This window comes from Gymnoscopelus microlampas (assembly GCF_963454915.1).
Source record: "Gymnoscopelus microlampas genome assembly, chromosome: 9".
Lineage (NCBI taxonomy): Eukaryota > Metazoa > Chordata > Actinopteri > Myctophiformes > Myctophidae > Gymnoscopelus > Gymnoscopelus microlampas.
The window spans coordinates 36,445,041-36,459,730 of record NC_139946.1 but is presented as its reverse complement, the minus strand read 5'-3'; the positions used below and the strand labels follow the sequence as shown (position 1 = coordinate 36,459,730).

Below are 14,690 nucleotides of genomic sequence, written 5' to 3'. Positions count from 1 at the left end.
ATGATTTCTTGTCATAGCCATGTCGTCCCAATGTGTATATAGTATACGTAGATCCCCAGAACTTGAGTTTGCTCATTTCAGTGTCAGCAATTACCCCGTCCTTGAACATCTGAAAAGGGAAGTTGTGGACTTAAAATGTATTGAAAGAAGACTGCTTCAGTGCACCCTTGTACATAGACTGGGAAAACTTAAAGGCACCATGGATGTGTTTCTCCAAACAGACCTCAATTTACAATCTATTGATTATTTTGCTTCAATTACTGTCTAGTCAAATGCAAGAGTGCAAGTATTAAAGTATTCTCAAGTATTCTCTCACATCCAGTAGAGCAAGGGTTGATTGGCCCATCGGGTATTTGGAGTCTGCAGAAAAACTCATGGATATGAACTGCTGCACCTACTGTATCGCATCAGTAATCCGGCAATCTAGATCACCGATATAATAATAATGACATATTGGTTACCTATAAACCTTCTATATTTGGTGAATAATTGTAATGTATCCATCTTCATGTACATTCATAGACTGCTTTTTCAGCTCTGCTATTATACAGTAAGCTAATGAAGTAAATTTACTTGAGTAGCCTATCTGTACTTTACTTGAGTATTTTTTTTATACTCCACTGCATCTTAAAGACAAATATTGTAATTTATCTCCTCTACATTTCAAGGCACACACACACACACACACGCACGCACCCACGACACACGCACATACGCACACATGCACATACACACCCACACAGCCGCAGACACGCACACATACACACGCACGCAAGTGTTTATGAAAAGGTTTACTAAGGTAATGAAATCAAGTGTAAAGTTCACCCAACACCTCATTGACATTTATTGAGATTATAATGTATAGCAAACGGTAGAAGGTGAAATAGCGACATCTGCTGGGCCATTAATGGGAACAGCAGGCTGAACTTTGATTGATTTAATACTTTATTTAGAAGTTTGCAGAAAAAAGCACATGAAAGTACAGTTCAAATACAAGGTCAACTAAATAAGATTAAAAAGCCCAAGAAAGCCCAAAAAGTTCACAAGGGGGGGTTAGGTTATGACTTTTACAGGGGCCAGTTTTGAATTGCAGCCATCCGAAGGTACTCTTTTAGGGCAGTTTTGAAGGAGAGTAGGGTTTTACACCCCTTCACTGCTTTGGTAGGGCATTCCACATTTTTGTTGCATAGCAGGAGAACAAATTCAACCCTGAATTTTTGTTGTTTGTGGCAAATCTGGGTTGGACGTGATCAGTGGAGCTATACCTCTAGTGGTGTGATTGTGGACTATACATGGGTACATGGGTATTTTAATTCGGTGTGATGTTTTCTGTTCTTATGCTATTGCCTTCTGTAAGCACTTTGAGATTTCTTGTAAATGTAAAGTGCGTTATAAATAAAATCCATTATTATTATTATCTTAACGTTGTGGTGTATCTTGTAGACCAGGCCCATTGCAAGTTGCTGTACTCTGTCCTCTACCCTGAGCCATCCGACCCTAGCAAAGTGAGCAGGGGTTAGATGAGTTGTGGGTGCAAGGTCAAGGAGTAGCCTTACCAGTGTTTTGGGATGTCTGGAGCCTTGTTTTTAAGGCCTGAGTGGTGTTGTGGTACCATGAGGTGCATGCATAGTCGAAGTTACCTTGGATGAGGGCCCCTGTTAGAATCCTCAAAGTATTCTTACTGACTAGAGAGGAAATCCTATACAAAAAAAACGTGTTCTTTGGTTGACTTTTTTGATGACTTGTTGCCATTTTATCACCTGAAAGATTTGCCTCTAAAATGGAATCTAGTTGAATTGAACGTGGAATTTCCTCTTTTCTTGTGATAACATTATCACCCACTTTGATTGTGAAGATGTCGGCCTTGCCGAGGTTAAAACTACACCCAAAGAGAATGGATTCAGTTTTTCCCATTTTTTGTAGACTGCAGTTGGCGTTTTGCTGCCCCTTACTGTTGGTCTCGGGAACTGTCCATTGTTTATATACAGTACAGTACTATGGATGTTCTCTATATGTTGTTTCTATGTGACCTTCCAGGTCACATAGAGAACATCCATCCATCTAGGAGACAAGAGAACATCCATCTAGGAGTGCAACAGTTAATGCAACAAAATGATGTAGTCAATTATTTTATTTTTTAATCGACAATCAATAATGTAGTAAATTAATTACTTAGTATTGACCCCTATTTTGGACAAAAATCATACAAATAGTGAAAATATTATATGTACAAGCTCACAACGAATCAAGATGTGCTGCATTTTGAGCTTGTAGATCAGCCATTTTCACTAGTCTTGCACAACACTGGTCAGCACCAGTCCATGTGAGAACATAGAACATACATCTAGGAGTGCAACGGTTGGGCTAATCAAACAAAATGATATACTCAATTTTATCTTATTTTATTGATTTTATTGATAATCAATCATTTAGAAACTTAATTGATTGATAATTGATCCCTATTTTGCACATAGAATAGTGAAAAGTGAATTTTGAGCTTGTAGATCAGCTATTTTCACTAGTCTTGCACAACACAGATAATCAATTTGTTAATATATAACAAATAAAATAACTGCTTCTTGATTATTAGATTAATCTGAAAAGTAATCTATAGAATAATCAGTTAGAAAATCATGGATAGTTTCAGCCCTACAGCTGCAAAGGTCTGATCACACATTTCATAGAAATGCAAGATACAACATACACCAACATACAGTACCATGTTACAGGATACAAAATATGCCATAAGATGAAATTCACCAAAGTGGAAGCAACACTCCAAAATAAGGGTTTGCAAGACACTGTCAGTAAATGATAACTGCTTTCTAAAGAAATAAAGAAAAAGGTAACTGATTGACAGTGTCTTGAACTTGATATATTAACAAATGTATATATACATATAACACTTAAAACAAATTGCCGATTGAGGAAATTAAGGATTTAAAACAAAAAAAACAAGAGCTGGGGAATGTCTCCAAAAGACGAGTCCTAACGGAGGTCTCGGTTCACAGGAGCAGTATGAATATCCATAGTAGTTCTGCTTTTCTATCCACCTCCCTACCATCATACAGGTGTTTGATTGTATCCTCCCAGTGAGCTAATGTATAGTGGAATGTTTGTTTCCCTTGGTGTGAATAAACTGGTGGCTTTTTAGACTACCAGAGCTACTGAAACTCTTGTCACACTGTTTACAGTGGAAAGGTTTTTCTCCAGTGTGGACACGCTGGTGTGTCTTCAGGTCACCTGACCACCTGAAACTCTTGTCACAATGTTTACAGTGGAAAGGTTTTTCTCCAGTGTGGACACGCTGGTGTGCCTTCAGGTCACCTGACCACCTGAAACTCTTGTCACAATGTTTACAGTGGTTTCTTTTTTCTCCAGTGTGGACACGCTGGTGTACCATGAAGGAACTTGGCCACATGAAACTCATGTTACAATGTTTACACTGGAAAGGTTTTTCTCCAGTGTGTATACGCTGGTGTGTCTTGAAGTTAGCTGACACACTGAAAGTCTTGTTACAATGTTCACAGTGTAAACGGTTGGCAAACTGTTGATCACCGTAAGAGCTGAGGATTTGCTCACTGGCTAATGAGGTGATCTGTCCATTCCTCACCATTTGGCAAAAGGGGCCATAGTGTCTCTTCCTGATGTGTCTATGGAGGAAGACCTGAGATGTGAAGGCGTATGGACACTCAGAACAAGAGAAGAACGGAGTCTGGGAAGACTGGGACCTCACTCCTGAGAGAGGGGGGGGGGGGTAGTATGGACAGAGGGGAGATAAAGGGGAGGAGAGAAGGGGAGAGGCAGGTTAACAGTGGTGAGTACACTACACAAATACAACTTGAAAGCTTCCATCATCAACCAAGTCCGTTGTTTAGGAGCATTACGGCTTCCCTGTTAATATATTTGATGTAATTGTATTTTTCATCAACCTCTTTTATTCTAACTCCCAGTTTTCCCCACACATGCGAGTCCTGTCCCTGTGTTTAACACTGACTGACCTCCACTGTTCTCCTCCCAGTCTTCAGTTACTTCAGTGTCAGATTCAAGCTTAACTTCAAAGCAACATGTAGAGATGTCTCCATCATCAACTTCCCCTTTCACTGCTAGTAATGTCAACATTGACCCATCAGTCTCCTCTGGTCTTTGAAGTAGCTCCTCCTGTTCCTCTTTGATCTGTGGAGAATCTGGTTCCTCCTGGAGCAGACTGGGGCTCCTCTCCTGTTCAGGAGAAACCTCTTCTTTACACTTAACCACCATGTGCAGGATGTCTAGGAGCAGAAAAATAACATGATAAGCTAACACTGTATTCCTGAAGTGCAAATAAAAATGTCCATCCTCCATGTACAAAAGGAGGTATCACCTACTTAAGGTGTGTTCCCACTGAAAGAGATCAAAAATCGCTCTAGTCGCTTGAATCGTGTCATTTTGGTCGCTGGGTGTTGCGATGGGACAAAAGTGTTCATTTCAGAGAACATTTTCATGTTCAACTTATCGCCTTTTCAAGCTGTCAATCACTAAACATATGGAAACAATAGACAATTCTAATAATTGTTTGCCTTGTTTGCAGACACATACAACAGATATAAAATGTACCCAGGGACCCCTCCAGTGTTAATTTACTGGTTTTAATTTAACACTGGAGTGTACAAATGGAACCAAATGGACATGTAAGGGACCATTTGGTTCAATTTTGTACACTCTCGGGTATACAAACACACCTAAAATGGCTCAGTTTCTGGCTGTGTATCTGCAAGGCCTTGTGTGTTGTCTTTGCCGTGTTGCTGGTTCCCGGCAGAGGAAATGTGTCTATAGGCCAAGCCATATAGAACAAGTAAATAAAAGTAGCCGCACTCCAAAATAATAGATGCAGGACAGGCTCAGATACACATTCTTCTATTTATTGAGAACGCTAATGTGTTTCGTATAGAACAGGGATTGTCTGTATGTAGGTCTGTGAGTCTGCAAATCTCACAAACCGTTTTATCGATCAGCACCACATTTCTGCACGCTGATCAAGGAAGTATTTTTCCACTTCTGATAGAATGTACTATGTACAATGTGAAGTTATATGGTAAAGTTTTTCTTTAGTGTTGCATTTTCTCAAAAGAGATGTGCTTTTGGTTATGGTAATGAGACAAACAATGTTAACAATTCATTTTGAGAGATGTTTTAATGATTGCTAAATGTCAGCATTATTGTTATAATTGTCAAGATATTTTTGCAATGGTTATTGTACAGTGAACATTTGAAATTGTGGCAGTTCTACAACATAACAGAAAAAAATGACAGAAGGAAAGAGCATGTGAAACTTACTGGGTGGCTGGTCTTCAGGTTCCTCCTGTTTAATAGAAATTTCCCTGGCTGAGTCTGGCGAGTTCATCTTCACCTGCAGTCTGGACTCTACAGACTGGTCTGAAATGAAGGAATTTAATAAGGACTTGAATAACTGGAGACCTAGTGGTGTCAAGAATAACAGTAATATTTGCAGAAGGTAAAGAAAATATGGCGTAGGCCCAACTCTCCAACATATGAATCTTGAGTGCAAAGATTATAGGATTCATATATTAGGGAATAAATCCTTCGTAATTTAAGATTACACAAGGAAAATGTGTCAAAAGACTCCTGCAATGAAAATAAATGGTCTAAAGTGAATAAGGTGAAAGTAGCCAATATGTTTTTCATGTTTCTGCAACCAGACAAAGTGAGCAATTTGTTTACTCATCGGGATATCATTGTCATATATTGTGTCATGATTATTTCTTAGCTAAATTAAATCTTGTGACAGCCCTACAACAGAACAGAATTCTTAAAAAAAAAAACATTCAAGAAAGAGCGAGCACATGAAACGTACTGAGGTGTGGGTGGTCTTCAGGTTCCTGTTTAATATGAATGTCCCTGGCGGAGTCTGGAGAGTTCATCTTAACCTGCAGTCTGGACTCCACACACTGGTCTGAAATGAAGGAATTGAATAAGGACTTTAAATATGTTCTTTTTCCCTCTAAAACATGGTCATTGGGTATTGTTATTATACTAGAAGATCGGGCCGCTACGTGGCCCTCACACCTACGTCACACTGCGGATCCGACCAATATGTCCGAGTCATAGTGTTGGGCGCACAAAAAGCACTGAGGGCTTATTTCCATTGTGGTCCTGTGTAGGACAGCCCATGGCTCTGTACAGTCGTTTAGAAAAGGGTCTAGAACAATGGTTCTCAAACTGAGGTCCGGGGACCCCCAGCTGGGTCCTTGAGGGGGTTCTGGGGGGTCCCCCAGTTAAATGTATAGCATCAAAATCAGTGTAACCAGTTTAAACTTATATACGTAGGTGATCTAAAAATAGCAGATTTACAAGGTATTGAATAATGATATATTTATTTATATGTGTTGACAAATGTTGGGCACATACATATTTTATTTGAGGTTTGGCACTATTGAGGTATGAGGTATTACACCTACAGGCTGGGGCGGCACCTGTCAGCGGGGAGTGTTGGGCGGGAGGAGTAGAACGAAGGCTCTACGTCCTCCTGGTGGGGGCTCCTCACTGGCAGGCGAGTCAGTAGGATACGACAGCAGTGACAACACAGACATGTGTGTGGGGAAGTATCAATTGGCATAACGACTAAAATTGGGGTGAAAAAGGGGTACAAAATAATTGGCTACTCTAAATTTAGAGAAAAATAATAATAAAGAGGAAAAAAATGAATTCACAGACAAAAGAATATTGATGAATCACACTTGTAATGTGGGAAGTTGCGTAAATTCCTTTATGTTCAAAATATGGGCGTACAGCTTAGTGAATCGGGCCCATCAGCTTTTCTTTTCTTTTCCTTTGAACTGGAACATAATGGGATGAGCAAGTACTACATGGTTCTTGCAGTATTATCATTAAGGTTGTTGAGTACAATATTTCTGGTTTAAGAAAACAGACAACTAACTATACAGTATGTATATAGCCAATGCCAATGTTGAGTCTTTTCTTGTGCAAGATATAATCTTGTACAAAACTGTTTCACCCATACCTTTAATGCTGTCGTAAAATTGTCATGCAAAATTTAACTTGGAGTATACACACTACATAATAATTATGATAATCAATTATGATAATTGACAAAGGTTTTATCCTTATTTAAAATAAATAAGGATAAAACCTTTGTCAATTATAATAACAGCAGAGAGGTGGTTTTGAAGCTAAACTGTCAATTTGCAGCCCATGAACAAGACAGGGAAACTATTTTCAATGCCATGTATTACCTGGATGGTCATTCTAGGCCTGACACACTACAGCAGAGGTCTTCAACAGGGGGTCCGGGACCCCTAGGGGGTCCTCAGAGTTACTACAGGGGGTCCGCCAAATCTTTGTGTGATTTTAACATTAACCACTTCAACCAAGCATCCCTATTCTGAGGAGAACTTTAGCCAAAAATATCAGATCTACAAGCACACAACGCCTCGCGCTGCGAGGTGTTGTGCACTTGTAGATCTGCTATTTTCGGCAAAGTGGTTTAGTATAGGGGGGGAAAGAGCAGGCTAAGTACAGAGTGAAAGGTCAGGTATACAAGTATTGTTTAAGTGCATGGTTAAATGTCTGGAAATACACATCAACATGAATCCGACATGATAGTGCTGTGAAACAAGTCTATGAAGCTGCCTGTGGCAGCGGTGGCCTAGTGGTTAGAGGGGCGGCCTTGATACCGGAAGGTCCCTAGTTCGATTCCCCAATTCATCACATCAATCATGAATCACCGCTGAATAGCCCTTGAGCAAGGCTTCCATGCAGGGTCCGGCTGGAAACAAGCTTCGTGCTTAGTCCGACACCCTGGGTAAACAACAAACTTTGCTTTGCTTTGCTTTGCCTATGAAATCTATGAAAAAATAAATATTTTATACAATATATAATGGGGGTCCCTGCTTTATCTCGCTGTCAGCCAAGGGGTCCTTGGCCTGAAAACGTTGAAGACCCCTGCACTACAGCATGACACGTTTGGTTGGTAAGGATTCAATGTCTGGTGCATGAAGACATTGAGCTCTAACTTCACCACCTGATTTCACTTGGCAATCAAATTAACATTACTGTGGACAGAGTAAATTCGTACTGGTTTACAAGATACGTTTGCACCTCGTTGCTATGGAGATTAACCACTGCAATTATGCTATAAAACATTGATGTAATATCTATAGGGTTACATGGATAATATTGACGTCAACAACACATGCAACAAAACAATGTATATAAATGTCTTGTTGCTGCTGCTATGGAGCTATTGTTTGTGCTTACGATCACTTTATAACAAGCTAACAGCTAAGAGCAATTAGATTTATGTTTGTTCCAACTTAAAGGATGAGTTAATAAAGACTTTAAAAACAAGACATTGATTCATCTTAAATGATAAATGGATGAAACACAACATGAAGTATAGTTCATCTTTACCTGCTGTGTTTCAGTGGTTGAGTTGCTAGCAAACGTCCTCCTGCAGCTTAACGACGACACTGTTTAGAAACGACACGTTTAGTTTTCGTCGTGTTTTAAAGTGTCAACAGCAGTCAACACACCGAGCTGTTTAAAGTCTGGTGGCGAGGTTATAATAGGGGTGTCTATGCTACAGCACCACCCAGAGGATCCTCAGGGTGGGGGGACATTTTCTTCCCATCTTCTTACCTTAATAATTAGACATTATTTATTATCATTGTTTTTATCATTTATTTGAAGCTATTTCCCCCCCTTCATTCCACCCCCTTCTTTTACTTTTGCGTTGTATTTTCTGCAAGAACCTTTGATCGCCCCAGCTCCAATCGGAACCTCTCCCTCCGCTGTATAGCTCCAAGATGAGGTTCCACTGCGTAGGCTGTCGGCAGAGTGCGACACCGGCAAATGGTAGCCAATATTGTTGATTCTAACCTGTTTCCCGCACATCGTATCCAGAAAGTAAAGATATTCCCCTGCTCTCAAATGCTTTACATTTTAGCGGTCAAGATTTTTTTTCCCCGACGGGTTGAAACAAGCGTTTAAATCGCTTTTTAGTCAGCCTGTGCCATGTTTTCCCGATGCAACCTTAACGGGAGCAGTACTGCGCATACGGACGGGGGTTGACTGGCCACAGGCTGACTAAATAAGCGATTTAAACGCTTGTATAAACCGGTCGGTTACATTTTCTTGACCGCTAAAATGTAAAACATCTGACAGCAGGGGTTAATACCTCTATATTTTGGATACAATGTACGGAAATGCTAAGAATAAACAATATTGGTCACCGTTCGCCAGTGTCACACACTGTCGGTACCCTACGCAGTGGAACCTCATCTCGGAGCTAGCCGTAGACACGTTTCGTCGGTACACATTGAGGGTTGCACCACATTGATCACATCACTTCCTCCCCACGTGAAACACCAGTGCATGCGTGTGTGAAGCTAGAAGTAATACATGATCGCACATTCTGCTTGCTTTGATTCATCCTGGTTGTACATTTAGATCGTATGATCGTCCATAACAACATGATGGAGGCCGTGGGAGAGGATGATCCTTTAGACATGGAGTCAGAGGAGGAGGAGGAGGAGGAAGAAAGTGAACTATCAGATGATGAGGTGAGTGATGCTAATGTTGACTAGTGTTAGCAACGTTAGCCTGCTGGCTGTGTGAGAGGACTTTTGGAGTAAAACCAACAATCAAGTGGTGGAAATAACAAGTACTCGCATATTTTACTTAAGTAAAAGTATGGAGTGGAGTAAAAGTATAATATTTGCCTCTGATATCAGTGATATGTTGTGGAGTACAAGTAAAAGTACTGAAAATTGGAAATACTCCAGTAAAGTAAAAATACCTCAACATTGAACTTAAGTACAGTACTTGAGTAAATGTACTGTAGTTACTTACACCACTGGTCTAATGGTCTTTGGTAAATACCAACCCCGACAATCCTCCTCTGCAGTTAAAATAAAAAATAAATAAAGTATAGCTAACACTTACTTTTTTTTAAAAACTTTTCTTCACTTTAGCTTCAAGATGCGTTCTCAAAAGGATTACTTCAACCTGGACTTAATTTTGTGGAATATGAGCCTAAAAAGTTTGCCAACAATGTGGTAAGTATAATCCATGACAAAAACAAAACATTTTATCAACCATTAATGTTTAGTATTCATGAATGCGTGATGCCCATGCTGGTACTCTTTGTACCTGAAAGGTTATGCTCCACAGACATCAACTCCACAGACACAACATCAATGTTCGCTTTAAAAAATATATATATTCAAAGATTTTCACACATTTTCAAGATTTTTCAAAAATAACAGATCTACAAGCTCATAGCCCGGCACAAAGTGACGTGCTATGAGCTTGTATATCTGCCATTTTTGAATAGCCAAAGTATAAAATAATGGTTAAAATCTGAAATGACACAGCTGCTTTCCAGGTTTGAATGGGTTAATGATGCACTATTTGTTGAAATGCAGGAGGGTTTGAAACAGTGCCTTGCAGACTTAAAAAGTAAAAGTAAAAGCCTCCCATGGGTGGAGAGGCTGGACCTGACGAATGAACCTGCTGAAGACATCATTGCCAAGGCAGAGGGGAAGCTCCCCAATGCTGCAAGCGGGGCGGAAGCGGTTAATGCAGAGGATGATTTTCAGAGGGAGATGTTCTTGTAAGTAACCATAAGCTGGTGTATAGTGTGATTAAAGTCTGTTTCAATCAGACACGGGTGAATCCTGCAATTTGTCATCTATAAGATGTGAATTTATGTCATTGGCTTAAATTAAACTTTATGTCATAAGGATATTTATTTGACCTCAAATATACCATTTTATTAACCACAATCCTATATACTTAGTTGGCCGGAGTCCCCCAGGGGTCTATACTAGGCCCCCTCCTTTTCCCCCCTCTGCACTAAATATCTTTGCCAAAAATAGCTAATCTACAAGTTCACATTGTGAGCTCGTATATCAGCTATTTTCATATTTTCATTCAGTTTCTTAACGTCTTTGATATTCCATAGCTACCGCCAGGCCCAGGCTTCCGTTCTACAGGCACTGCCTCTTCTAAATAAGCTGAACATTGCCACCAAGAGGCCAGAGGATTACTTTGCAGAGATGGCAAAGTCAGACCAGCACATGCAGAAGGTAGGCACATCACGCTTGCCTCTGTATTTTTCAAATCACTAGTCATGGTTAAACTGAATTTATTAGTTTGTCTGTAGTATGATTATGTGTTGCAATTAATTTTTTGAAAACTTAAATGCATCACTCTTCATTACCGTTCTAGGATCTATTAATCCATTCTACACAAATAGAGGACACATGCCACTGAATATAATGTATTTTGTTCGTCTGTCCAGATCAGGAAAAAGCTGATCGCAAAACAGGCAATATTGGAGAAGTCTGAGAAGGCCAAGAAGCTACGAGAGCAAAGAAAGTACGGCAAGAAGGTTAGTCCCTTGTTTATTTCTGTCTCTTGTTTTTTACTGTATACACTGTAGACAACAGAAAGGTCGATAGTGAATACAGGGTGATGTATATATCATTAGCCAAATTCTAACTGGCAGAACAGCCAATACAGGACACCATCTAGGTATCCTCTTTAATACCTTGGGATTTACCACAGGGACCAAGTTGCTCCATGACTGCAGACTAGTACTTGGGGTTCAGGCCCCCCTTGGTGGCGCGTTAACCCATTAAAACTTAGATTTTTGTGTTGGCTATTAAAAAAATAGCAGATATACAAGCTCACAGCGCGTCAATTCGTGCCGCGCTGCAAGCTTGTACATCTGCTATTTTCTCACATTTTTGACAAATCTTGAAAGTGTGAGAAGTGAGAACTATACTGATTTTAGAAGGCATTTGTAGAATCGGCCTCAGGTCTTAATGGGTTAAAGATCACAGGGACGCCTGAGGCCATGTCTTTTTTGCACAAAATCATGACTTTATTTTATCCACTTTCAATGTGTCATTATATTGACAAAAATAGTCGAAGATATAAAAAACAATTATTTGAATAAAATCTAAAAAGTTGAAGTGAAACATAAGTCATGAAAATAGCCGATCTACAGCTGAGCTTGTAGATCGGCTATTATCACTATTGATCTTATGAGAAGTTTAGTGTGTATGTGTGCAGGGTCTCCGATTTTGTCATATGTAAGAAGGGGGCTCACGAGAAAAAAGGTTTTGAACCACTGAACTAGAATAAAAAACCGAGCCAGGGGTTGCATCTGTGAGCAGTTGTCACCCTTATAGATAAAAAAAAGAAAGTACTTGCTTCCCTGGAGATGTGCCGTGTGATTTCTCTTCTTATGCATAACCAGATTAAACAAGGGTCCTCTTAAAAAAAATTAGACGAGGATTTCCTTGAGCTCTGGCTATTTTTTTTAGATTATTTTAGTTTTTTTTTTGTGGCTTTGCCTTTTATGCCTTTATTGATAGGATATCAAGGGTAGGGTATCGGACACTTTGGAGCCTAGGTGCCTGGACCGCTAAGCCAGCGGTCAGGCCTTCCTCTGGCTATTAAATAGGAATTCATGCAAGATGGTTGTACAGTAAAGTTGTCTTTGTTGCATGTTAGTAAATGGTATGATGTTTACTATAGGTACAAGTGGAAGTGATCCAGAGGAGACAGAAGGAGAAGAAGGCAATGATGAATTCTGTAAAGAAGTACCAGAAAGGTGGGTTGTTGCGCTTTACTTATCGCTTTACTTATGTGTTCACTATGTCCAATAATCCGCATAAGCAGCTGTAATAGTGCCACAAACGTCCAAAGTCCAGGCATCTGATTTTTAGATGGAGAGCATCAGATTTTTGTCATGTTATGAGTGCAGATCTGGAATTTCATTTTTATGAGCAAGACCATTATTTTGTCCTTTTGGCACATGTCAACAACTTATGAATGGTCGACTCATTCAGTGTGTCGAAAGTTCTTGCAGGTGCATTGTCTCATATGTCGACTTAATCACTTGAACCCTCGCGTCACTATTCTGGGGCCAACATTTGGTGAAAATAGCAGATCTACAAGCTCAAGTTTGTAGCTATTTTGACAAATATATTTTGTGTAGAGCAAAAATAGGAGGGCCTAATATAGAACCCTTGGGAATCCGGTCAACTAAGTGTAGGGTTTAACTGAAAAAGTCAAATAGTACAACAGCTGTTTTCCAGAAATACCTTACAGCATTGTTTACACCATTTGTTAATTGTAATTGGAATATGGAAATGTACATTTATGATTTTTGTTACTCCTAGGAATGACTGATAAACTAGATTTCTTGGATGGAGATGGGAAGGCAGATGGGAAAACAGGATCCAAACAGGACCCCAAGAAAGGGGGGGTGAACAAGAAAGGGTATGTTATTGCACTGTAGCTGTCCTCAATATTAAGCTCTGTATTTGTCACTATTATCTATGCTTAATTAAAATAATGAACCCAAACTAAATCAACAGACCCAACCCTAAAAACAACTCGAAGAGAAAGTTCAAGGATCAGAAGTTTGGCTTCGGCGGCAAGAAGAGCGGGAAGAAGTGGAACACCAAGGAAAGCTTTAATGATGTGTCTACGTTCCGTGCCAAGGTGGCTCATGGGAAGGGAGGGCCGAAAGGCGGTAACAAGTACGGCAACAAGAATGTAAGTTTCAAACACGAACGGACACTGCATTGTATCATCTGATGAATAATGAAAACATTTCAAGTAAACTGTCATACCATGACTTGAGAAAAAAGTTAACTGACATACCTTGACTAAAAAACATTATTTTTTCTGTTTTGATGACTTGTGTATTTTCTATTTTCAGAAGCGACCGGGCAAGTCTGTGCGCAATAAGGCGAAGAATCGCAAATAAAACTGGATTTAATGCTGCCAGTTATTGAGGACTGGTCAATAGGCTGGATATGGATCTTGCTCTATGGCCAAATATTGCATACCTGCACACCCCGTCATTAAAACTCAATAGACATTGGAGGGATTGGGACGTTACAGTATGTCTTCTATTTGGGTCTTTGTGGAGTGATCAGGATGACATAATATGCCCCTAAATGTGGTCTTGTCATGGAGCTCTTTCTCCATGGCTGTGCAGGTACATTGCCAGGGAAATTCATCCATGGACTAAGAGTATAAAACCTATTATTTAGGATATTAAATAGATTTTCTTTTTTTTAATTCAAAATATTAATCTTGAGTCCATCTATATTGTTTATTGTTGAAATATCTCTATGACGAGGTTGGTTTAAAAATCACTTAGTGATTTCATTATGGAGGAAATACATTTGTGTTAACACTGTGTAAACTTATTTTGTCTGATTCTTTCGAATGTGATTTTCTCCCAGCTCCTTGACCAATTCTTTCTAGCGTGAATTGTAAAATATAACAGCTGCCAATTTATCCCTTTCATGGTTAATTTGTTATCGGAAAGTGTCAGTCTTATAAACCTAAGGAAATGTCTCTTCAAAATATTGAAAAGTTGAAGGTAACTTTTGTTGATACTACATACTGTATCTTGCTTTGATAAATAAATATGAAAATATATGTTTTGTGTCTTTTCAGATCAACATCAAAAGTTTAATTGCTGTAATTTTCTGTAGGCCTACATCAAAGAAGGAATATAGCACTCTTAATACAATACATGAAATTACACTGGAAAGGAAATATGCCTAAATTAGAACGGACTGATTAAGCTGTTTTGTGAGGTATCACGCTTTCATCATTCCTTTTCATATGCTCTGTCA

The 14,690-nt window shown here is 39.4% G+C and overlaps 2 protein-coding genes across 2 annotated transcripts; one reads left to right on the top strand and one right to left on the bottom strand.

Moving 5' to 3' along the window:
• Nucleotides 1–2,358: 2,358 nt before the first annotated feature.
• On the bottom strand, nucleotides 2,359–8,480 carry LOC311052290 (uncharacterized protein). Its single transcript, XM_084067183.1, has 5 exons — nucleotides 8,431–8,480; nucleotides 5,855–5,948; nucleotides 5,317–5,415; nucleotides 4,002–4,271; nucleotides 2,359–3,738 (listed from the first exon to the last, which is right to left on the bottom strand). Exons 2-5 carry the CDS (start codon nucleotides 5,919–5,921, stop codon nucleotides 3,098–3,100), a joined length of 1,077 nt encoding a protein of 358 aa, XP_083923309.1. The 5' UTR covers nucleotides 5,922–5,948; nucleotides 8,431–8,480; the 3' UTR covers nucleotides 2,359–3,097.
• Nucleotides 8,481–9,383: 903 nt separating this feature from the next.
• On the top strand, nucleotides 9,384–14,489 carry ebna1bp2 (EBNA1 binding protein 2). The gene is made up of 9 exons (XM_084066681.1): nucleotides 9,384–9,581; nucleotides 9,993–10,076; nucleotides 10,446–10,633; nucleotides 10,985–11,108; nucleotides 11,324–11,413; nucleotides 12,568–12,643; nucleotides 13,215–13,314; nucleotides 13,413–13,593; nucleotides 13,760–14,489. Exons 1-9 carry the CDS (start codon nucleotides 9,474–9,476, stop codon nucleotides 13,805–13,807), a joined length of 999 nt encoding a protein of 332 aa, XP_083922807.1. The 5' UTR covers nucleotides 9,384–9,473; the 3' UTR covers nucleotides 13,808–14,489.
• Nucleotides 14,490–14,690: the final 201 nt, after the last annotated feature.